This window comes from Harmonia axyridis, chromosome 6 (assembly GCF_914767665.1).
Source record: "Harmonia axyridis chromosome 6, icHarAxyr1.1, whole genome shotgun sequence".
NCBI classification, from domain to species: Eukaryota; Metazoa; Arthropoda; class Insecta; order Coleoptera; family Coccinellidae; genus Harmonia; species Harmonia axyridis.
Genome location: NC_059506.1, coordinates 35,353,146 through 35,379,448, shown reverse-complemented (window position 1 = coordinate 35,379,448; position 26,303 = coordinate 35,353,146). Strand labels below are relative to the sequence as shown.

At 36.7% G+C, this 26,303-nt stretch overlaps 1 protein-coding gene across 3 annotated transcripts in view; it reads right to left on the bottom strand.

Moving 5' to 3' along the window:
• Positions 1-26,303, bottom strand: part of LOC123682273 (protein lozenge-like) — a 59,814-nt gene that overhangs the window by 18,022 nt on the left and 15,489 nt on the right. For 2 of the 3 annotated variants that reach the window (XM_045620820.1, XM_045620819.1), the window contains exon 4: positions 7,262-7,414. The exons of the other annotated variant lie outside the window; for it this stretch is intronic. In XM_045620820.1, coding sequence (XP_045476776.1) covers positions 7,262-7,414 — 153 coding nt within the window. The remainder of the gene's footprint in view (positions 1-7,261; positions 7,415-26,303) is intronic. 3 annotated transcript variants of the gene reach the window in all.

Below are 26,303 nucleotides of genomic sequence, written 5' to 3'. Positions count from 1 at the left end.
AAAATAACATATCCAGATAGCTTTCTGCTTTCAAACCCCACAGTATGAAAATTTTTTTTTATACTAGTCGAGATATTCTAATACCAATCCACCTTCAAAACATCTCCCAAAATCTCAATCCTAACAACACTCAAATAGAACAATCAAGGCAATAAAATTACAAATACCACCCCGTACACATATAATAACCCTAAAAAAACTAGCGCATCACAGGTAATAACAGCTTGTCGAATGTGTCTTAATGGTATCATTAGATATCACAGAGGTAAATATCCGTCTTGGATGTAATAGGAATCTATGACTTCTCGGGTTGGATAGGCCTCATTCGACTTATTTAACGAGTCGATGATGTGTAAAGGAGTGTAACCGAAATCCAATCCTTCTTAGCAGTCTGCTGCAGCCCGTTACTGATGTAATGTAAGCTATATTTGCCGGTCCGGTGGTTTCCAATCAGTCACTAGTATTAACCGCAAATTTTTACTGTGCGATAAGCAACTTGGACTTCACGATATAACTCTTGGCTTCTTGTGTTTCGAGCGATTTTTGCGATTCTAGGTGGAAGAGAACGGGTTTGCACGGAGGTGTGTGGACACCTTTAGTTCACGGGTTTTTAGGGAAGATTTGGAAATTGAAATAGTGTAGAATTTTGATTCGATATCCTGGATTAAGTGTAAAATTTTAGTTTTGAGTGCTATTCGACTCGAAACAATTTTAAAATGATAAATCATCTGATTCAGATTGTCAACAAATATTGGAAAATTATTTGGTCTAAATTTTTATTCTAGCATTATTATTGAACGGAGAAATTGGAGAATGGTTACAGGTACAATAATTTGGAAATAAAAACTATTTTTCAAGTTGAATTGTGCTCGAAAAATTGTGAAAATGCAATCGGTTCAATTTATGATAATTTTCATATCACGTATTGATGAAATTTGTATTGTCTTTTCATTTACAATAAATTGCGTTTATTCTAAAGCAAGTTGCATAATGGGCTTCTATTCCAACACGAATGCGAAATTCAAACGCATGAGTGTTGGAATTGCCTTTTGCAACGAGTCTTAGACGATATTCTCTCTATTTCAGTCTAGTTTTGTGAATTATTGTTGAAATTCAATGAAAAATTCAGATTATATATCCTAGTGACTTTTGCATTGTATCTTAGCAGTTGGTGTTATTGTTACAAAAAATGACAGATTGCGGAATTCGAATTTGAATCGTACACTTCGAATTTTGAAATATTTTTATAATCACGCATTAAATTCGTGAATTATGTCTGACGAAATCGATTTAACACCACCAGAATTAAAAGAAATTGCAAATAATGCTGCAAATCATTTCACTCCATTCAAATTATATTATATTGACAATTGACGTGTGTTGAAGATTGATAGGATCGGAAGTCAGTGAAGACAACCACAAAACGAGAAATATAACTGAAAACAATGCTGTGATGAGTTCATTATACCACTGTTTTTAGAATTGTAATGAACTCATTACGATACTGGAATAGATAAATAATGAATTAAGATCATTTTCGTTTACTTCGACCTCAGCCGTTCTTCAGGGATCAAACTAGGGGCCACTTTTATTTGTTATTTTGATCGATGACATTTCAGAGATCATTTGTTCACATAAATTCCTTCGTTGGAAATGACTTTAAGATATTAGGAAATAAAGGGAGTTAACCTGATCGTTTTAAGGATGAAATCTTTAAAAAACGACCCTATGTGAAGAAAAGAAGGTGCTGTTTCATCAAGACAATGTGACGTGTCACACATCAATGAAAACAATGGCAAAATTGCATGAATTTGGCTTCGAATTGCTCCTGCATCCACCGTATTCGCCAGAAATGGCCCCCAGCGACTTTTTCTTGTTCTCAGACCTCAAAAGAATGCTCGCAGGAAAGAAATTTAGCAATGAAGAAGTAATCGCGAAAGACAAATCGTACTACAAAAATTTTATTGAAAAGTTGAGAGATCGCTATAATCGCTGTATCGCCCTTGAAGGCAACTATTGAATAATAAAATCAATTTTGCCAAAAAATGTGTTTTACCATGGTAGACCGGGGTTTTTTCAATTAGCCTGTTACGTGCTAAATTTATAGATTTTTCTTCAAGTTGAATGGGGTATTCAAACACCATTATTCGATAACAGTATATTAGGCCGTGTTCACAACATCCTTCTCCCATCATCCACTTCCAAAACATCCCTTAAAACACCCCCAAGCAGATTCCCCGATGACCAACTATAACATCAAACGAAACCGCTCACGATAATTCTTTAAGCTTCTTAAGAAAACAACAGCGCTTCTCTACCATCAAACGAAACTTCAAACTCCCGATTTCCATGCGAAACAACCACCCCCTATCGAACGACCTCCCCTCACCACCCCTTCAAAACTGGAACTTGCATCGAGAGGGCTTGTTATTAATTGTAAACCCTCGTGTCCCAACTCTCTGGAAGTGACTGTAACTGACACCGTTTAATTACCCCATTATGGAGATATTTTGACGGTCGATGGTCTCAACACCCCCGGAACCCACCCCCGTTGCGTCACATTGACATATTTTCGCGAATATCGCCAACTTGTTGACGGTTGTTATTAAAGTGCCACAGTTTCTTAATTAACGGGATCCAAGACTGGGCTCGGCTGTCTTTGAAGGTGCCTGGATTGGCTTTAAGCGAGGAATTGAGAGGGAATGATGCGTTGAAAAAATTTGTAGGGGGTTGGAAGATGGATTAAAATAACTGTTTGACCTAATACCATAACATAACGGGTGTTTTTTTTCGAGGTATATAACTTTAAGTTGGCATTACTGTTCAATATGGCGACCGATTTAACAGCTGTCAAGTCATTTATTCTCAGTTTGGTTTGGCAATTCATCATGAATACACGCCTGAACAACGTTTGCAAATAGTGCAATCTCATTTCGAAAATAATGGTTCTGTGCGGAATACGTATCGCGCACTACGTCCATTTTAGCGATGAAGCGCACTTCTGGTTGAATGGCTACGTCAACAAACAAAAATGCCGCATTTGGAGTGAAGCTAATCCTCAAGTGTATGTCGAAACACCGTTACATCCAGAAAAACTGACTGTTTGGTGCGCTTTATGGGCTGGTGGAATCATTGGTACGTACTTCTTCAAAAACGATGATGGCCAGAACGTTACAGTCAATGGTGATCGGTATAGAGCCATGATTACTAACTTTTTCATTCCTGAATTGAACAACCATGATGTCCAGGAGCTGTGGTTCCAACAAGACGGCGCAACATGTCACACAGCTCGTACCACAATCGATTTATTGAAAGACACGTTTGGTGACCGTCTAATTTCACGAATTGGCCTCCAAGATTTTGTGATCCGCTAGACTACTTTCTATGGAGCTATGTAAAGTCATTGGTCTATGCGGATAAGCCATAAACCCTTAACCATTTGGAAGACAACATTCGCCGTGTTATTGCCGATATACGGCCACAAATGATGGAAAAAGTCATCGAAAATTGGACGTCTAGATTGGACTACATCCGAGCCAGCCGTGGCGGTGATATGCCAGAAATCATATTTTAAATGTAATGCCACAAGATTATCTTGCGGATAAATAAAATTCATGTCAATCGAATAATCCATCGTTGTTTTATTGCAATTTAAAGTTCTATAGCTCAAAAAAAAAAAACACCCTTTATATAACCAGGGAGATGACGATGCTTTGCTCTCATGATAATTTAGTGTTCCTCTTTTACTCACAAATAACATTTCAAATCGAGGAAATTATTATTTTTATGCGAAAGACGATATCTTGCGATAAAAGAGGAAATAATCGAATTCAATATAAAATTTTCAACGAATATGTTACAAAACCCTTTAGTTTCAACTGTTTGTTTCTCATTCTTTCATCCTCAAAGTAATAGTTAAAAAACTAAGAATCCCATCATACACATCAGTAATTCCCACAGCAATTTCCATAGCTCTCAATCGAATTTAGAATTATTCATAGAAAAAAAAATCAATCCCGATGTGAATGAACCAAGCAGCAATTCTCACACGAAAGAACTATGATTGTTAATACACTCCAAACAGAAGTGATCGAAAACCACTAATAAGAAAGCAATCTGATATCTCACAAATCGAAATCTTGAGTTGAACTATGGGAATATTCGAATGCTGAATGGTCCTATCACGGATGCGAGGGGCATTACATTGAAGAACAATCTTCACAGAACCTGCAATTACGTGTAATGTGTTAAGCCAGGAGCACGATTCGAGCTTCAGCTACCTACCGGCACGTTTTTGGTTGTTTTTTTTCGACGTTTTCATCTACACGATAAAATTGCGTTCTGCTGACGAAGAAAGTTTCGATTCGTACTGGCGTAATTGTTTTTTTTTGTTCTGTACGGAAGAATTGCGCTGATTTTTCGTCCACGTAATTTTTTTTGGTAGTAAGACTTATGTCAGTTGATCGTGAGATTTTTTTTTGGTGTGAAATCGCTGGTGTGTCACCAAATGTGAAATATTGATTTTACGTGTTTTGGTGATTTATTTTTGAGCCGTTTTAATGCTTCTGCAGAAAGATTTTTTTATCCAACACAAGAAAAACAATAAGTAAAGAACTTTTCAGTGTTCTTTCACTCCTGTGCCAATTTCACTATTGAAGATCACATAGCTTATAATATGAGCATATGAATGGTTTCACAATAACATTTTTCAGTTTGATATTTTGAAAAATCAGTGTATTTTAAGAGAAAGCAATGTATGTCTTCCATGAGAAAAAAAGGCTTACTGTCTCTGATGCTTATATTATAACATTCAATTCGACATTTAAATTTGAATCAATAGGTGTTTTCAATACCTATTTGTTAATAATAACTGATGTTTTTTTCAACTTTTTCTTGTAAAAGGTCGTGATCAAAAAAAAAATGAGATGCAACATTTTGTATTCGAAAATTCGAAAGAATATCACCCTGCAAATAGTCAAAGCTATTCGTAAAATTATTGTATTTAAATCTTTAAGAGTTTTTTATCAGAATATCTCTAATATCTTACTGAATAGTGTATTATATTCCTATCGATAACAACCCTTTGTAGGTCAAACCTCAGAGTAATAAACATATGTCATTTTCTATAAGCAAATTTTGTCCCCAACATGAACTATCAAATTTGACATGAAGCGCACGGAAAAATGAAAATATATAAAATATATGAGTGATACGATATTTCACTCAATTCGCGAGTTTTTCCACAAAGAACGCACTTCTTATGACCCATAGTGAATCAACGTTTCATATTAACTCAAAATATATTGAAGTAAATACGTAAATATATCAGAAATTCAGGAAACAAACTTCAAGCGCGCCAAACGACGTGAAACAACCGATGACACTAGGAGAGCAAAAGTTTCCAAACCTTGGATTTCAGCAGGTATATTCAGAAAATAATGAATATTCTGCTTATTATAAATTCGACAATTAGGAAGAATGTTGGATTCCAAATGATAACTAACTTTTGTAGGTCAAACCTCAGAGTAATAAACATAGATAGAGGGAGCATATGTCATTTTCAGTGAGCAAATTTTGTCCCCAACATGAACTATCAAATTTGACATGAAGCGCGCGAAAAAATGATCAGTGATACGATATTTCACTCAATTCGCGAGGTTCTCCACAAAGAACGCACTTCTTATGTCCGAAAGTGAATCAACGTTTCATATTAACTCAAAATATATTGAAATAAATACCTAAATATATCAGAATTTCAGAAAACAAACTTCAAGCGCGCCAAACGACGTGAAACAATCGATGACACTAGGAGAGCAAAAGTTGCCAAACCTTGGATTTCAGCAAGTAGATACAGAAAATAATAAATATTCTGCTTATTATAAATTCGACAATTAAAAAAAATATCGGATTCCAAATATTAAAATTTGCATATTTAATCGGGAATCACTCGAATAAATATATTTCATTCAATATAATATAAATTCATAACGATATAGTGAAATTGTGGATTTGAAAATATATCATAATCCGACAACGTAATCTAACCATGTTAGGGACATGTAAAAAATGCGTATTCTCCCTCTATCTATGTTTATTACTCTATGGGTCAAACAAATCGATTCAGTGTAGCCAACTGAAAAAATTCTATCACTAACGAACATAGAAAATAAAATTCTTCATCCAAGACCCATCTTAGAGTTAAATATGATATTTCACGCCGTCATTCTGTTGATAAATACTAAACAACGCCAATATCCTGCGTTTAATCTTTGACCGAGGACCGTCTCGAATGAGATATCCATTGTGGAGAGTAAATCGCCGACCACAGATCCATTCATGGATGCTGCGTTGCCCCATCCGCCTTTCCTGAGGCCAATAAACCACTATTCTCTACATGCTTAACAAGATCTAATTGGACTTGGAGGATTCGACCAGTAATTTCGTTTTTCTTTCAATCTGCCGGTCATTGTTGTTATGTAAGCTGATGAGTTACGTGATTTTTTGGCAGGAAGGCTTCTAGACCCGGTGCAGAAGGGGCTTTAATTAATGGCGGTCTGAACGGAAGGAGTCTGATCGTTTTGGTTGAGGTTTTGTTAGAGGCGTGACTGTGAAATGTAGCTGTTAGTTTTTGTTACTTGAAGGAAGTGCTTCGGGTTTAGAAGTTTTTGATAACTGGTCATCTCAATAGAGTAGTATCAGCTCAAAGATGGATTCAAATTCAAAAACAATAATTGAAACTTCTCTAATGAAGGCATGTCATGAAATGCATAATTGATGTTCATAAATAGAGCAGTTAGGAAGAAGTGTATCAGTGTCTTAGAGTTACTCTGTCTTTTGGCATTTTTTATTGACAGAAAAAGTATCTCAAATACCTTTCATCTAATATGTTACCTAAAGTTTAATATGTAAAGATCTCGAAAAATCTCTTAACGAGTTCCTAGAAAAGTAACTCAAGATAAGATAGTACCTGAAGGATCTTCAGATGCTCTTTGAGAAAATAACTCAGCTTGTGACTAGATACTTCTCGAAAAAAGCTCTGTTTACAAAACACTTATAAATCTATCGAATACATGCATATTATGACAATTATTTAGAACAGCTCAACGAAGAACGAAGGACATACAAAAGATTTTCATAATTATCTTCAAGCTCAAACGTAAACTGTCAAATTTTAATCTTAACTATCAATTTGCTTGATGAATCTAACAGAAGAAATTGAGGATAGCGCTCAAAAATGTGTTTTTGCATGTCGATCTCTTACCTTGAGGTTCTTGTTTGTAATTGTGAGATCCATCACTATGGGAACTGCCGCGTTTTTTGTAAGATTCGAGGTCCCGTAATTGTGACGTAAAAGGGGTGTCTAAGAAAGGCCTTTGACTCATGCCGACCGCCCTATATGAGGTATTGTGGGCACCTGAAACAAAAACCCAAATAATTTCAACGATATTTTTAAAAAAAGAGCTTCTTTGATTCGATTGGAAGTTTTGGAGGTGATGCACGTTTCACGGTATGCATTTTGAAACTCTTTATTTTGTGTTTAAATACAAAACCGAATGTAAGTGTGTTCGTCCTTTATGCATTTCTAAACAATTCATTCTATCGTCATGAAACTTTGGGAAGTTGTTCATTATATGTAGTACTGCGGAGGTTTCTGGCATAATAAAATGCCAAATAAAGACATTTTCTCAATTTACGCAAAGAGATCTGAGATAGGCCCATTCACCATCTAATCAAGCAAAGCTCTCACTCTCAAGAACACTTTAAAATGTTATGTTCATTAATTAAAGATTACACGGTAACCATATTCTTCTAAAACATGAGGATCGAAAAATTCTTCCAATTCAGCAGTGTATATTCCATCCAATAACCCTATTCAATCTGACAAATAAGAACTTGCAGGTTCAACTTCGAGTTACGATACCAAAACCGATTTCAATTGCAATGTGGACGCGGAAGATAAATCTGGTCAGTAGTATATGAGATAATTACGGGTGCAATAATGAGGCCCTAATTGCATCCACTACAGAATTGCAGATTGCTAATTCTGCACATTCATCAAGTTATGGGTTTCTATTGGGATACACAGTTATAAATTTAGATAGACGAGACTGATCTGCGCTTACCATACGGGATGTTAAAGAGGAACATTTCGGAGGCAATTAACAATATTATCACTGAAATATATCCTGTCTGTAGCAAAAAAGAACAACAGAATACTTTCTACTCAGAGTTGAAGAATATTGAACGAACATATGAGCATGATAGACCTTAAAGAATTAGCTCAATATAATTTATTTTACGAAAGAATGAACATTCTGTATTCTTTTGACCAACATCCTGTTACTTCATGAGTTGTTTAGGGAGCCACAAACTTAAACCAACTCAGTCGAATAGCAAGAATAGACTAGAATAGATTGGACATCTTTTGATCTTTCCCTATAGGAACAATTTACAGAGATCGCATTTCTATGATTCTCCCTCATTCATTAAAACTAATTTGACTTAACGTCACTTCTACAAATTTCTATCCCCGAAAAAAAACCAAAATGAGCCTCAACGCCAAGATATTCACCAGTGTTCAAAGCCACCTCGAAACTCCAGACAAGATCAGTGTTATTGGTGCTGGTATGGTCGGTATGGCCTCAGCCATCTCAATCCTAAATACTGGAGTCACCAAAAACTTGGTATTAGTGGATCCCTTCGGAGACAAAGTTAAGGGTGAAGTATTGGACCTACAACATGGAGCTCTGTTCTTGGGCCACCCTACCATAAGTGGTGGTAACAGCTATGAAGCAACCAAAGGTTCCAAACTATGCGTGGTAACAGCAGGAGTTCGCCAGCTACCTGGAGAATCAAGATTGAATCTGACTCAAAGGAATGCTGATATTATGGCGAAGCTTATTCCAGAGCTCATGAGGTACTCTCCAGACACACTTATACTGATGGTTAGCAACCCTTGTGATGTCCTCTCTTACGTAGCTTGGAAATCTAGTGGATTACCAACATCGAAAGTCATAGGAGCTGGTACCAACTTGGACTCGGCAAGATTCAAATGGAGTCTCGCAAAGAGGTTCAACATAAACCCAAGTGACATAAACGCTTGGATCATTGGAGAGCATGGTGACCACAGCATCGCTCTCTGGTCCTCGTTGAACATTGCAGGTATGAGGGTACAACAAAGCAATCCTAACTTCGGTTTAGATAACGACCCTGAAGATTGGCAACAGTGCCACAAAGATGTCGTAAGTGCTGCACAAAGTATTCAAGAGCTGAAAGGCTATACCAACTGGGGGATTGGTATGTCAGTAGCAGCAATGGCTAAAGCTATAATAACGAATAGACTAACAGTATTTCCTGTGTCAGTTAACGCAAAAGGTAAATACGGCATTCAAGACGATGTCTACATACCACTGCCTGCAGTAGTCGGTTACAACGGAATTACAGATATATTAGAATTGAATTTGGGAGAAAAGGAACTGACAGCTTTGCAGAATACTGCTAAGGTTATGAAGGAAGTACAAGATGGAGTGACTTCGGGCAGCCAAGCCAGTAAGTGCAAGTGCACTAGGTGTAAAAAGGGCTCACATTAGAATATTTATCTCTTATATTTAAGCTTCAATATTTGATATACTTACTATATTGTATTCAATATATTTATTCATGAGTTAGTCTTTGATTTGATTGCTGTAATCAATTTTTGTAGATGTACTTTATAATTTTGATGAGTGATTGAATGAGTTCTGTTTTTCACAGGTGTTATTCGAAAATTAGTTATAAGATGAGTCTTGAGGAGTTTATATTGCACATTTGAGAGGATCATCTCAAAGCAACACGGAAAAATCAAGGAGAAAAAATGCGAAGTACACATGGCGTGATCGCTATAATATCGCACTATTGTGTACACAGATTAGTCGAGATACCTCATGACAATTAGACAGTTTTTGTCAAATTGAATTTTACATATTTATTATTCTTCACTGAGTTTTTGTTAAGATTTACCAATGAGCCTGCTGAACAAGATCTTCTGGAGGGAACAAAATCACATAGAACATGTTGCCGATAAAGTCAGCATCATTGGAGCAGGTATGGTTGGAATGGCAGCTGCTATCAGTATGTTAGGATCTGGTGTCACGAAAAACTTAGTCCTGGTCGATGCCTTTGGCGAAAAGGTTAAAGGCGAGGTTTTGGATCTTCAACACGGCGCCCTCTTTTTAAAACATCCAAGAATTAGTGGTGGAAATGACTTTGCAGACACTGCCGGTTCTAAGTTGTGTATCATAACTGCAGGTGTCCGTCAGGAACCTGGAGAATCAAGATTGGCACTTGCACAAAGAAACGCTGATATCATGGCCAAGTTGGTACCAGAATTGGTGAAGCATTCCCCAGATACCTTGATACTGATGGTAGGAAACCCATGTGACGTTATGACTTACGTTGCTTGGAAGACCAGCGGTCTACCATCTAACAGAGTGATAGGAGCTGGCACTACCTTAGACAGCCAAAGATTCAAGGTGGCCTTAGGCAGAAAATTCAACATCAACCCTGGCAACATCCACGCTTGGATCATAGGAGAGCATGGAGACAACAGCATAGCCCTTTGGTCTTCTGTTAACATCGGAGGCATTCGCATACAACAAATAAACCCCAAATTTGGAACCTCAGAAGATCCTGAAAACTGGGATCAGTTGCACAAAGATGTCATCGGTGCTGCAGCAGCGATACAAGAACTCAAAGGTTACACCAACTGGGGTGTTGGTATGTCTGTAGCTGCCATGGCTAAGGCTCTTATATCCAACAAACTGACGGTATTTCCTGTATCTGTCAATGCCAAAGGAAGATATGGCATCGAAGATGATATCTTCATACCGATACCGACAATTCTTGGTTCAAATGGAGTGACTGATATTGTTCATTTGAATTTGAACGAGAAGGAACTTACCGACTTGCAGAACACTGCGAGGCTGTTGAAACAGGTGCAGGACACTATTAAGATTAAGGGGAAGGAGATCAAGTGTAAATGTAGAAGATGCAAGTGATTTATGTCTAGGATTTTTCTTTTTATGTCGTATACTTATATTATTATTATCTACTCATTTGTGTAGGTGTTTTTTGCATGAAATATACATGGATATTAATTTATCTTATGTGTTTAAGTTGAGCTTCGATTCGAAGTTGTTTATATTGAACCAACAAACCATAAATCAACGAAAAAATACAACTTTCTATGTTCCAAACACTTCCATACATATATGACTTGATATTTTCTAATGATATTACAGTGTACATTTTGTTGTATAATTTTTTGTTGGCTTCAAAGATTAAGCTGTAAACTCCTCACAAATGTAACGTCTCAGTAATAGGGTAAATCCCAGTACATTTACCTCCTCCGAGAGTTTAACGGTTAGTCAGGCAGTATAAAATACCGTACGCAGACAGTGATTTGGAGACAGAAATGCAGCCCATTCCTTAGATAGAAGATTGAGGAGAAGAAGAAAATCCTGAATCCAAGTTATCTGAAGTCTGACAGTCCAAACAGAGTCCGGCAACCTAAGTTACTTTTGATGTGAGAAGAGAACCGAGAAGGTTATTTGTTCGATGTGCGAATGGCTGAGTCCTAGCACATAGTAAAGGATATAAGAAGAAGAAGAACAGTAAGTCATAGTGACATAGCATGACGACGTGAATTGGTTCCAATAATAAGTCTTTTTTTCTTCGAAATTCCGAAATGGCTTTACACGATCAAATATTCTGGAGCGTACAACCCCGCCTCGAACACTTAGGAGATAAGGTCAGCATCATAGGAGCAGGAATGGTGGGAACAGCAACAGCCGTGAGCATACTAGGCACAGGTACCACGAAAAACCTGGTTTTGGTCGACGCATTTGGCGAGAAGGTAAAGGGTGAAGTTATGGACCTCCAACATGGCGCCCTCTTTTTGAAACATCCAAGAATAAGCGGTGGTAACGACTTCTCCATGACGCAAGGTTCGAAGCTCTGTATAATCACTGCTGGAGTTCGTCAAGAGATTGGAGAGTCTAGGCTTTCTCTAGCTCAAAGGAACTCGGATATTATGGTCAAGTTGGTACCAGAACTTATAAAGTACTCCCCAGAGACCATGATTTTGATGGTTGGTAATCCTTGTGATGTTCTAACCTACGTGGCTTGGAAAGTAAGTGGTCTACCTCAGCATAAAGTGATGGGAGCTGGAACAACCTTGGATACCCAGAGATTCAAAGTGCTGATAGCGAAAAAATTCAACGTGAACCCTGCAAACGTCCATGCTTGGATCATAGGAGAGCATGGAGACAACAGCATACCCTTATGGTCTTCTATAAACATCGCAGGGTTGCGTTTGAAGAATCTTAACCCTCTGATAGGAACTGACCAGGACCCAGAGAACTGGCTGAACCTCCACAAAGAAGTCATTGGAGCTGCTGGTGCCATACAAGAACTGAAAGGATATACGAACTGGGGAGTTGGTATGTCCGTTGCAGCTATGGCCAAAGCCATCCTCACCAATAAGCAAGCTATCTTTCCTATTTCGGTGAATGCCAATGGAAAGTATGGTATAAAAGAAGATGTGTTTCTTCCTCTTCCTTGTGTCATAGGTTCTAATGGAGTCATCGATATTGTTCACCTGAATTTGAGCGAAGATGAGCTATCATCTCTTCAGGAAACGGCTCAGTTGATGAAGAGTGTCCAGGATGGGATTAAAATTAAGGGTGCTGATATTAGTTGTAGATGTAGACGGTGTAGAACGTGAATAAAATTAAATAAGAATGAACCTTTAGAGTTAATCTTTAAATCTTTAGATGTTGGAAAGGTGTTGGTAAGGTTTTTCTCATTTCAAATGACATTATTTTAATCTATCTACTTTGGAAACATCTTTTTAGAGATAAATGTAGATATCATTTTATTTTGAAGATACTGAATGATTTCTATAGTCCGTTTTGAACATTTTAGTGGAAATTTTCACTGAAAGTAGTTTCGACCCATTTCGCACTGTTACCAACTTTAGATTCGGAATTTGAAAAGCAACGCGATGAGGATTATAATCGATGGTGCATAAATATATCATTATAAACCTAAAATCAGCACTCCCCTAAACAAATCGTACATTTAGCCGGTTATTGTTATGGTCTTCATGCGAAATAAATTCCGACGCAGTTGGCAACACTGACTAATGACAATTGATCGAAATGTCCAATCGGATGTGCAATTTTGCAATAAATTGAACAGTCCCATTCGGCATACTGTAAATACACCCCCAATAAATTGCCTAGGGTTTGTAATAATACATAAATAATGCAGTGTTTATGCATGTAATTATGTTATAAATTTTCCAGAATTAATATGGATATCCTAGTGGGCTGATTAACTATGGAAGCGGTGAAATTCGGACTTACTTGGATGTTGCTCCACCGTTTCGGACGGAGGTGTTGCAATCTTCAGGTTTCGCTCACTTACAGTTGAAGAAATGAGGATTTTGAAATTATAAAGGTATGATAGATAAGAAGGTATTAAACATATAGTATTTTTGCAGCTGAACAGTTCGGCCATGATCGATTTGGATATAATATGACAGTTACAAGCTCCGTGCAAAATTTCATATTCATACAAAAAAAATTACCTAATATTTACGTGATCACAAAACCGACGAAGTTGAGATTCAGAGTGTTGAATGATGCTTTAATTGCGCCCTTGGATACCACTGTACTTATACATATACAGTTAAGTGGCCTACAACTGTCATATGAATGAACGAGTGCTCAAAAGCTCCTGACTCCTTTTACTTCTCGATACTTTTCAGCGACATTTGGGACACTTGTTTAAGTTATTTACTTCGAGAAGTATGTTAGTTACTTTTTGCCGAAGAATAAAAATAATTAAAATCCAGTTAATATACTTCATTTCATATTAAGTCCTGGTCATAGAGTAATAAACATAGACAGAGGGAGTATACGCAATTTTACCTGTTCCTAACATGGTTAGATTACGATGTCGGATTGTGATATATTTTCGAATCCACAATTTTACTATATCGTTATGAACGTATATTATATTGAATGAAATATATTTATTTCAGTGATACCCATTTAAATATGCAAATTTGAATATTTGGAATCCGATATCTTCCTAATTGCCGAATTTATAAAAAGCAGAATATTTATTATTTTCTGTATCTACCTGCTGAAATCCAAGGTATGGCAACTTTTGCTCTCCTAGTGTCATCGATTGTTTCACGTCGTTTGGCGCGCTTGAAGTTTGTTTTCTGAATTTCTGATATATTTAGGTATTTATTTCAATATATTCTGAGTTAATATGAAACGTTGATTCACTATTGGACATAAGAAGTGCGTTTTTTGTGAAGAAACTCGCGAATTGAGTACAATATCGTATCACTGATATGTTTTCATTTCCGCGCGCTTCATGTCAATGATAGCTCATGTTGGCGACAAAATTTGCGTACTGAAAAAGACATAAACTTCCTCTATCTATGTTTATTACCCTGAGGTCCTGGTCCTACCCAGTATAAACACATTTTTTCTTAAAACTTGGACTTTATTCGTCAACATAGCCTCATCTGACTTTGTCTGTAGAATGATTCGACTTTGCTTTAAAGATTGACTTTAACCTTGGCAATCACGTCTTCATTAGAGCCAAATTTATTTCTTTGGAGTATTCTTTTGAGGTCTGCAAATAGCCAGTAAGTGCTGAGGAGCAGATTTGGAGAATAGCTATAGCATGGTTGTACCTTTGTCATTATAGTCAATGAACAATATGCGAAAAACATCCCAAAATAAGGATGCCATAACCATCAGCAGGTAGATGTCAGAGATTTTGATCGCTTTAGACGGCTTTCACCAACTACTTTCCACTCAACTGAAGCGCTCTTTGTCTCGGTAGTTTAGTGATGAATCAATATTTCAGCTGCTTTCACATATCCAAGCAAAAACTTTTGTTTGTTCGGTTCAAACAGCTACAAACAGCAAACAAAACTTTCTCTCATTGACAAATTTTCACGCAAAATAGTGAATCTACACTATTTTCTGATATCTTCAAATCCACCCCAATGGGCACTGGTACGTTGATATAATGTTGTGAAATGTGTACCGTGGATTTGCCATATGTGAGTTAGCAATTGGCACATGAAGGCTCTGGTATAATATGACAGGAGTGCTTCGCTCATTTTTTTCAATAGTGGCATTCTTCAACCTAAAAAACGTGAAAGTTCCAGTGGCGGAGTCAAAAAATTTTTTCTCCCGGACACAAAAACCTTGAACCAAACGGCGTAAACGTCGGTTTTCGAACGAAACAACCTTATCTGTGGAAGAACTCGAAATCCCAGACTTTTGGTCGATCCAGCGATAACCGCAAGCATCGTCGATCCTCGGTAAACACTCCTCACTATGGGAAATCTGACGATTGCTTGCAACTCATTATTTTTATCAACGCAATCATCACGTAGGTACATAGATCTAACTTCCTACCCTATCTCCTGCACTAATTAGAAGCGAAATTCTAATCGGGGAGCAGGAAAGGTGTCACTCCGGTGTATGTAAAAGCCAAAGTGTCGAATCTAATCTGACACATTGTCAGCAACAATTAAAACTATCTTATCTCGAAGGATAACCGGAGGAGAGAATATATAAACAGAGAAAACAATCAATCGGGCCTGTGGGAGGTGTGACAAGTGTGGGAAACGGCCTTGATGACCTTCCACGGGCCGGTTCAAGGGGGAGAGACAGTTGGTAGCACTGCTATCGGACATGCGAAAGAGATAAGCTGTCGGGGCCAAGATGCGATCAAGATGCTGTGGGAATATCGGCGGCGCTGATAAATCTGCTTCCTCTGTTGATAGGAGGCAGCGTTATCTTTTGGTACGAAAGTCCCTGTGTGTGAAAGCAGGGACTTTTCGGGATTTTCTAGGTGATGGGGTCGAGGTCGCTTTTTGGGTTTTCCGCCGATTGGGTTTTGGGAGTTCTATGACCTAAAAAACATTTGAAATCTTCACCGGGCTCTGAAGAGGCCTCTTAACATTAGTCCTCAAACGCTTTGTTTGATACAGGGTGTTCTTTCAGTCCTCCTTTTTTGGTGTTGATTATACTAGTTTATCAAATCTTAATTAATCTTCGCTACAGATTGGTGCGAATAAGTACCAAAACTCATCATAGCATACTAACTAGATCGTTATGATAATTTGGATTTTCCTAACGATTGATAGAGAATTGTCTGAAAAATTTCTCTCAAAATCGGTTGCAATAGAGATTCACGACTTGGCTTGATTTTCAAGCTATTTGGCTTGAGCTTGACTTTATTTCAAGTCAAGCTCAGGTCTAGTAGTAGTTTATCAATCACAAGTCTAGCCAAGTATTTATTCATCAAGTACTTGAATCATATTAAGCTACTTGATTTTAAGCAGTTTTATTGTGTAGTGTCACATCAATAAAAAGTGATGAAATGAGAAGGAATATCGCAAAAAACATTTTTATTTATTGAACTTATTGTATAAAAGGACCGAAAATATCAACTTTTTGAAATAGAAACATGAATTAAATCACTATAAATCGAAACAAAATAAAAATAAAAAAAACAAAGTTTTTTCTTAAGTTCTTAATATTGAGAAATCTCCAGGCTTTGTTTGATTTCATAATTTTCTATCCAGAATCTAAGACACATGAGGCATCTTTTAGATTTGTTACCTAACCTTTTGTGGGTTTTCGTAACTGTAAGAGCATCAGCCCTGGAAAATTGTCTTTCAACAGGGGCTGAAGATGCTGGCGTTGATGAAAAATCCTTGGCCAAGTTGGGAAAGATATTTCTGAAACTACCAAAATCTATCAATAGATTTCATAGAAATGTGAGAAAACTATTAATAAAGAATGCTCCAGTCTCTCGGCGCTCGAGGAATCCCCTTATTTAGTCGAAGCGCGCACGAGATTGCAGAAATATATGCCGTGCGACGTGTGCATATCGAGCTCAAGTAATATCAAGTAGCTTGATATCAAGTCAAGCAATGAATATCAATAATCAAGTCAAGTCAAGCTCAAATATATAATTTTTCACGATCTTGATTTCCAAGTCATATCAGCAAATATCATTCTGTAGATTTACATCAAAATAAGCAGATCACATGATGAAAATTTTAAATTGGATAATCTATGCCGAATTCAAGTTGAATATCTTGTGATGGGAAGATGCTATGAGAAGAAAACTTGTGGAAAATCTAATTTTAGCACCTGGTATCTCGGAGACAAAGCGTTTATAGAACTTTTCTTCTTGAAATGATCAAAAGAACCTCCAATTAAAGAACAACTGTATGGGCGAAAAGTAGATGAAAAACCTATTGTATTAAAGATTGGTTTAACTGTCAGAAATGGAATTTTAATCTTTCTGTGATAACTTAGTTACATTGAAGTGTCTTTGAAGTTTCATTTTTGTGAAAAAGTGACTAGTATCTGTTATACTTTTCAGTAGCATCTAAGACACTTTTTTGAGTGGGAAGATACGGTTGGAACAATTCACGAAAATTTTGAAAGACATTCCTTTTTTTCATTGGAACACCCTGTATTTAGAATAAATAAAAAAATAAGCGAATGGCAACATCGATGTCGAAACGGCGTCAAACGCAAATGAAAATCCCGCGGCCACAAGAAATTTACAACGTAAGAGAGGCGTCGAAAAGACTGATTGGAGCCAGGGATGCATATTCAGCAGCATCCCGACGCCGGACGTCGTTCGGGACGAGGCGCACTCGAAATCGTATTACGCGCGTTGTTACATAATCATCGGTAGGTCAGCAACAGCATGCAGCGATCATTTCCGGTGCGTACCATTTCCTGTTGGCCATTAATACTGAATTATTTGCAGAATTTTGGAACGGGTGACGAGCAGACATCTGGTAATGATTTGTCCTAATTAACCCACGCCAGAGCAGCCCTCTTGTGCTGCTGGTGCAGGCCGCTGTGTTCAGTCGTTTCGACGTTTATCTTGTTGGCAACGCTGATATTTGTTACAGGGTGCTGATTTGGCTGGCAATTTTTGGGAATTATTGAAATGGAGATATACTTTATTCTGAAATACGTTTTTGAAGAATAACTTCGAAAAAAATTGAGGGATTAGGTCCGCAAATTCTTATTTTCCATAATACAGGTTGTAACCCAAATTTTTCCTTTTTGCTTTGAAGAAGAGCGAAATGAACACTTTAATTGGAACTTGAAAGTCGAATTAATTTCGATAACACCAGGCAGCAGCTTTGTGGAAAAATGTCACTGGTTAATTTACCTGAATTTTTCAAATTTTGTAGAATATGATCTCCTGAATAAAAAAGTCTTTAGGTTCAACCCAATCATAATAATAATTTTCGAGATAGAGGGTGTCGAAGTTGAAAAATGACATTTCATCAAAGTAATATTTCCGGAAAACATCTTCATTAATAATATTCTAGGAAAACATCTTGAATGAATCATTTTTGTGCGACATATATTTCGCGAGTTTCTCTACAAAGAAAAGAACGCACTTTTTATGTCTCATAGTGAATCAACGTTTCATATCAACTCAAAATATATTGAAATAAATACCTAAATATATCAGAAATTCAAAAAACAAACTTCAAGCGCGCCAGACGACGTAAGACAGCTGATGACAATAGGAGAGCAAAAGTTGCCAAACCTTGGATTTCAGCAGGTAGATACAGAAAATAATAAATATTCTGCTTATAATAAATTCGGACAATTAGGATAAATATCCGATTCGAAATATTCAAATTAGCATATTTAATCAGGAATCACTCAAATAAATATATTTCATTCAATATAATATACATTCATAAAAATATAGTAAAATTGTGGATTTGAAAATATATCACAATCCGACAACGTAATCTAACCATGTTGGGGACATGTAAAAATTGCGTCTACTTCCTCTATCTATATATGTTTATTACTTTATGGATTTTTCCAAAGTTACATCAATTAATGAAAAATTTGAATATATCAAAAACGGTAGGTTTTAAGCATATGAAATTTCGAACAATTCCATGAAATCTGAAAATTCGAAAATTTGATATAATTCAACCAAGATAACAGTTTTGCCCATATAATCAAACAAAAAAAAACAACCTAAGAAGGAAAGGTAATACCTGACAATTGCACGAACCACGTCAACTACTCACAACCAAATTATTTAATTGCACCCACCTCAAAAACCATAACATATGTTATCATAATTGCCAACATGTGGTCAATATAATTTCAAGAACCTGCATTTCGACCAGGGGACCAAATATGTATTCATACACGTCCAACATTCATGTGAACGGGACAAAAGAATTTCCCAAAATCACCCTCACAGCATTCTACACACTACAGTTCCCCAGAAGTGAAATAATAAGCTAAAATTGCTTCAATTTTCTGCACGCCACACATATCAGATATGCCTATTGTTTGGCAACAACTCCTAACTTCTCATTATACATTTTGCGAAAACTAAAAAAATATTCTACCTGTTTTAATTGAAGGCGATTATTTGAATTCAACAATAGAACTATCCCAGTATTATCCCAGTCTTTCAATAGGCAGACATGATAAATTTTCAAATACCTTCGTACGTCTTTTATTCCCTAACAAAAATTTAGTCGCCAATAAAATTGTACTTATATTTAACAGTTACTCTTCTTTTATTTGCTTCAAAAAATATGGACCAATCACTTTGCCAACATGAATTGCACACCACACAGTAACTTTATCTGGATGTAATGGTCTCTATTGTTTTATGTGAATTTTCATCAGACAAATTCTGCAATTCTGTTTGTTTAGTTTAGATAATCCTTCAACCATAAATGAGTATTCATGAATGACCACTGATTTTGATAAAACAAATTCTACATGTTTTTGAAGCTGGCATCCTTCCATGGTTAAATAACATAACCTCTTGAAGACAAATGACATAATAAATGTCAAAGAATAACACAGTGTTGCCATTATAACTTATAACCATTCCAAATTGCATCATTTCTATCTGAAGTAGGAATTCATCAAGCCAAGTAGCTTGACATTTTAACCAAGTTCTTGACTTGAAAATCAAGCTCGTGGAAAATTACATACTTGAGCTTGAATTGACTCAATTTTAGATATTAGTAATATCAAGCTACTTGATATGCACTCTTTGCACTGCATATATTTCTGCAATCTCGTAAGCGCTTCGACTAAATAAGGGGATTCCTCGAGCGCCGAGAGACTGAAGCATTTGCCAGTGTGATTTTATTAGTAGTTTTCTCACATTTCCATGAAATCTATTGGTGGATTTTGGTAGTTTCAGAAATATCTTTCCAAACTTGGCCAAAATGGCCTAGGATTTTTCATCAACGCAAGCATCTTCAGCTTCTGTTGAAAGACAATTTTCTAGAGCCGCTCTTACAGTTGCAAAAACCCGCAATAGGTTAGGCGACAAATCTATAAGATGCCTCATGTGTTTTAGATCCTGGATGGAAAATTATGGAATCAAACAAAGCCTGGAGGTTTCTCAATATTAAGAAACATCATTATTTTATTATTTTTCATTTTGTTATGATTTATAGTGATATGATTTATGTTTCTATTTCAAAAAAATGATATTTTCGGTTCTATTATACAATAAGTTCAATAAATAGAAGTGTTTTTTGCAAGGTTCCTTCTCATTTCATCATTTTTTATTGATGTGACACTACACAATAAAACTGCTCAAATCAAGTAGCTTGATATGATTCAAGTACTTGACAAATAAATACTTGACTTGACTTGAGATTGAAAAACTACTACTTGACTTGAACTCGACTTGATTTTAAGTCAAGCTCAATGCAAGTAGCTTGAAGCTAAGCCGTGAATCCCTAATCTGGAGAGAATTAAATTGAAACAGAGTCATTTTTCAAAATCCTCTTAACAAATGGGAGTATCACTCTCTAAAACCATTACCACTTGGATTATCTAATACTGTCATTTAGCCAATTCACAGGGTTGGCGTTTATAATTCGAAAAGGGCACCTTTCTTCAAAGTGCCGACACCAGACACTAAAACTGTTTCTTTTGCGTCCCAAAAAAAAAACTACCAACTCAACCCGTCTTACGTCTGCATACAGCTCGAACAAAAGCTATCGAACTAAAACGATGGTATATTATTGATCGATTCACGGCAATTTGTGAGATAGTTTGTAAATTGGATTCCATGCTACGTGCATGAAGAAAAAGAAGATGGGAGATGGAACACTGAAGAAGTGATGGTGAAGATGGTAGCCATGTTTACACCGCGTGCGGATCGAGATGATATTCTGATGGGGGAAGTGAGGTTATGATCACTCTTCAGTGTTGGCAAATTGAAGGGAAGTCGATTTTTAGCAAACGTTACAAATTTTGTTTAATATTGTATATTTCTAAACTGGAGGTAATGGGTGTTTTTTTGGGGTATATAACTTTAAGTTGGCATTACTATTCAAGATGGCGACCAATCTAACAGCTGTCAAGTGATTTATTCTCAGTTTGGTTTGGCAATTCATCATGAATAGACTCACGCTTGAACAACGCTTGCAAATAGTGCAATTTTATTTCGAAAATAATGGTTCTGTGCGGAATACGTATCGCGCACTACGTCCATTTTATTTTGTTTAGCGATGAAGAGCACTTCTGGTTGAATGGCTCCGTCAACAAACAAAACTGTCGGATTTGGAGTGAAGCTAATCCTCAAGTGTATGTCGAAACACCGTTACATCCAGAAAAACTGACTGTTTGGTGCGCTTTATGGGCTGGTGGAATCATTGGTCCATACTTCTTCAAAACGATGATGGCCAGAACGTTACAGTCAATGGTGATCGGTATAGAGCCATGATTACTAACTTTTTCATTCCTTAATTGAACAACCATGATGTCCAGGAGCTGTGGTTCCAACAAGACGGCGCAACATGTCACACAGCTCGTGCCACAATCGATTTATTGAAAGACACGTTTGGTGACCGCCTAATGTCACGTTTTGGACCTGTGAATTGGTCTTCAAGATCTTGTGATTCAACACCGCTAGACTGCTTTCTGTGGGGCTATGTAAAGTCATTCGCCGTGTTATTGCCGATATACGGCCACAAATGTTGGAAAAAGTCATCGAAAATTGGACGTCCAGATTGGACTACATCCGAGCCAGCCGTGGCGGTCATATGCCAGAAATCATATTTAAAATGTAATGCCACAAGATTATCTTGCGGATAAATAAAATTCATGACAATCGAATAATCCATCGTTGTTTTATTGCAATTTAAAGTTCTATTAGCTCAAAAAAAACACCCTTTATATCTCGAAAACAAAGCTTATGCGGGCCCATAACCTAGTGGACACAAATGACATACGAAATGTCAAAAGTAACACACAGTGTTGCCAATATAACCATTTCATTCCAGTTGTATCCCCCCGTCTAATAAAAGTGAATATAAACGCAGTGACCGAATCATAGACGGATCATTTTCTATTACACCGTGATGATCCGAATCTTATTTACCAAACAGTAAGCTGATACAGAGCGTTAAAGCTATCATTACCAAGCGGTTTCGTAGGTAATTTTCCGCTATGCACCTTTTTGCTACTGGAAATCTCTATAGGTTGATAATGTGTGCCCCGCGATTCGATATATTTCTTTTATTTATTTTTGTGTCGTGTTTCTATCATCTCTGTGTAGGTATATCTTCGATGATCTACTACGGCTTCAATAGGGATCGAACCAGTTTTGTTGCTTGTTCTTCTTCTGGGTGTATTATTACCTAGGAGCGCGAAAGCATCTGTAATTTGTGGGAAAGTGCAAGAAACATGGTTTAACAATGGATTATTGCAATCTATTTTTCGTGTTATCTTTGTGGAATGTTGTTGTTGTTTATTTAGATGTTTTTCGAGCCAAATGTTGATATGCCAGTAGCAATTCAACGTTGTCTTATTGTATTTTACATTTTTATAAACTTTTTGAATAAATCCAAGGATGATATGAATACGCTTACAAACGTTTTATGGATTATTGGCAAGAAAAAAAAAACGATCACCCTATATGAAAATGTACTGATTATAAAAATTGGTGTTGCTAGAGAATTATGCCGTGATGAATCATATAAACTGAATTTGGATTATGTTGAAGATTTTGGCTCTAAGTCAATCCAAGATGATTTGTAATACTTGAAACTTATATGCCACTTCAAAGAAAATATGTTGCATGATGTCCAGAATATTTCAAACGTTGCTGTTTTTTCTTTGAATATTCAAATTAGGGATTCACAGCTTGGCTTGATATTCTAGCTATTTGGCCTGAGATTTGATTTATTTTTTTAATTTCAGTTCACAGCTTATAAATTCTGAAATAATGCAATCTCTACACAAAAACCGTAATATCTCCTGAAATATTGGTTATAGTCTCCTCAAACACATACGTTTTTCATAGATCGAGTTATGGTATGAAATTCCCAGGTGAGAACTTTCGTCAAAAAAAAATTTTTTAAGGGTTAGGTATGGAAAATTTTTCTGGAATTTCGAAGAAAAAAGTTTCGGAAAAGTAAGAAATTCGGTTCAATGGGGATGGTTCATTTTAACATCGCTTACCGATTGTTCGTAGAGCCCACAGTTTATGAGAATTTTGAACTCGAAACTTGAAAAAAATCGTAAAAATTGAATTTCTACACAAAAACCGTGATATCTCCTGAAATATTGGTGATAGCCCCCTCAAATAAAAACGTTTTTTATAGATCGAGATGAGATTTAAAACATATCGAGGTTTCAAGTCCGTATCTTGCCTCAAGAAGAATTGACAGCCTCGAGAATATTATCAAAATTTTCTTTGAAAATTTCTGTTTACAGCCTATAAATTCTTTATTAATGGACTAACCGCTGAATTGCAAGCATTTTCTTGATCTATGTTATCGAATCAATCGACATAATGATATGAAATTCCCAGGTGAGAACTTTCACTCGGTTCCACAGTTGATTTCAAGTCAAGCTGAAGCCAAAGAGCTTGAATATCAAGTCAAGTAGCTTGAATATCAAGCAAAGCCGTGAATCCCTAATTAAAATGAGAAAGTTTATAGGCAATATAAGGTGAATCACCCTGTATAAAGAACAACTAGAAAAAGTAACTTTTACTGATCGAAAAACAGTATGGTAAAATTTCTTGCTGAGCGACGGATCCGATCGTTGAATTAGCGTATTTTTTGCTCTGAATTCGCTCCCAGAAATTATGCATTCTTGAATGAAAATTATAATTTTATTGAATAATTTTCAATAAAACTGTAGCATTATTGCTTGAAATTCTTTTAAAATCTTGATATTTCACAAAGTCCCCAAGAGTCCAAACTATCATAATAATTCTTTTTCTTCAAGACTCCAACTTCTCAATCCAAATAACAGTCCACAGTCAATTTCACCTCTTACAGTTATTGCTTTCCATAAAACTGCGACAATTTATGAATAACAACAGTTAACCCGAAGAAATTGAAATGAATTGCAAATGGCTAGGATTCAGCATCATCGAATTATCATCGGTCTTTCAAATTACGGTTTTGTGGTCTGGACAACACAACGAAATGTTCTTGTAGGCTCAAGACTCTTTTACATCTTTTCACCACAGTCGTAATAATTGTTATGCGACCATCGCGAAGAATCCAATCCTTCCAATTGTCATCTTCAGAGCACGATGTGAATTGTTGCGGACTTTCTCACACCGATGGTCGTAAATAATTTTTTTGTTGCTGTTGTCGATGGTTTAGTTCTGCGTCTTGCTTCATTTCTATCTTGGGAAAGGTCTGAGTGTTCGTATTTGGGCTTAGAGTAGATATTAATATGCAGTGGAAGCGTGCTGGGCCCATAACCTGTAGTTATTAGTACGCAGATCAAAGAATAATTCACTTACATATGTTTTTTCTCATGGAACCAACCTGTTTTTCATTGAATTTTCGGATCACATGCAATAAATGAAGTTTGTTTAGAGTTTCATATATTCAAAACTTTTTTTGGGATATTTAGATTTTTCATAAATTGGAGGGTCCTCTGAAGAAACAAATAACTGCGAAGTTGATGAGATTTCGGAAATGAATCCTAGAAGAACGAAGGTAAGTACTGATTTTTTGATAATCATTTGGAACTCTACTGGTTGTTCAAAATTGAACGATTCATTGATGACTCATTCAAAGGTTGATAACGGTCTTATTCCAAATGGCATACCTACCCAATCTTTAATTTTTCATTATTTTTGAAGAGTTCTTCACCAAATGAGAAAATAAAGCATAGGGTATGTCAACACCCAGTAGAGTTTTCGATGATTATCAAAGAGTCAGTACTCACCTCCGTCCTTGACAGGGGTCTCTGTTGACATGGGACTGCCGTAAATATCATAAAGCCAATGACCAGAGGCAATAAAGTAACTCTACTGTGGATACCAAAGCATTGTAGTACTGAAGGAAACGAAAAAGCTGATTAAATTGAGAAAAGAGCATATAGGTTAACACCTGTTGGTTCTGAGCCTTTTTGTGGGCTTGGAAAAGGCCAATCCTGGCAGAAGCATCCGAGTTCTACCTTTCATCATCGGAGCAAGGGGGTTCTGGTGCCGAGAAAGCAGTGCCCTTCTACAAGCCCTCTCAATAGACACCACGCTAATTAGAAGGGACCTCGTGATGACAACTCTACGAGGAGGATGGTCCATCCACAAGGATGTCAGTCGCAGGGCGTGGGATTAGCATTCTATCTTTTGCTACCTCTGGCAAGATCCACAGAGCGTAATGGATCTTTTGTGCGTGTTGCATGTGTGTTCGTGTTCGGGATTATGGCCTTTTACGCTTTAAGTGTGTGAGAGTGAACGGTTGAGAGTCATCAGAGACAATTTTTGATTTTCTCTTATACCATTGTTCACTGCCTACATTCCTTTGTTACCTTGTGATATATACTTATATGTACCATTGAATTGTGTCCTATATACACTTACACTATTTGTAATTCACACTGTCTACTTGAATAAAGATCTTTAACAGCGGTCTAACAATGGGAGTTGGACAATAGAATAACCCTCTGGAGGACCACTCTTGGTCTTGCTCAGGTAAAGAAAGTTGTGGTGCTTCCACCTATCTATACCAGGACGCTCTTGAAGCTACCACAAGCTGAACTTCGGGTAATGGAAGGACTGCTGACAGAAATAGCTTTTTTTACCGCATGGGTAAGTCGGCAGATGAGATTCAAAAGCTCTGTGAAGAGGAGGTAGAAACAGCCGAACACATAGTGTGCAAATGTCCAAGGTTGACTGGCTTAAGAACCACCTACATG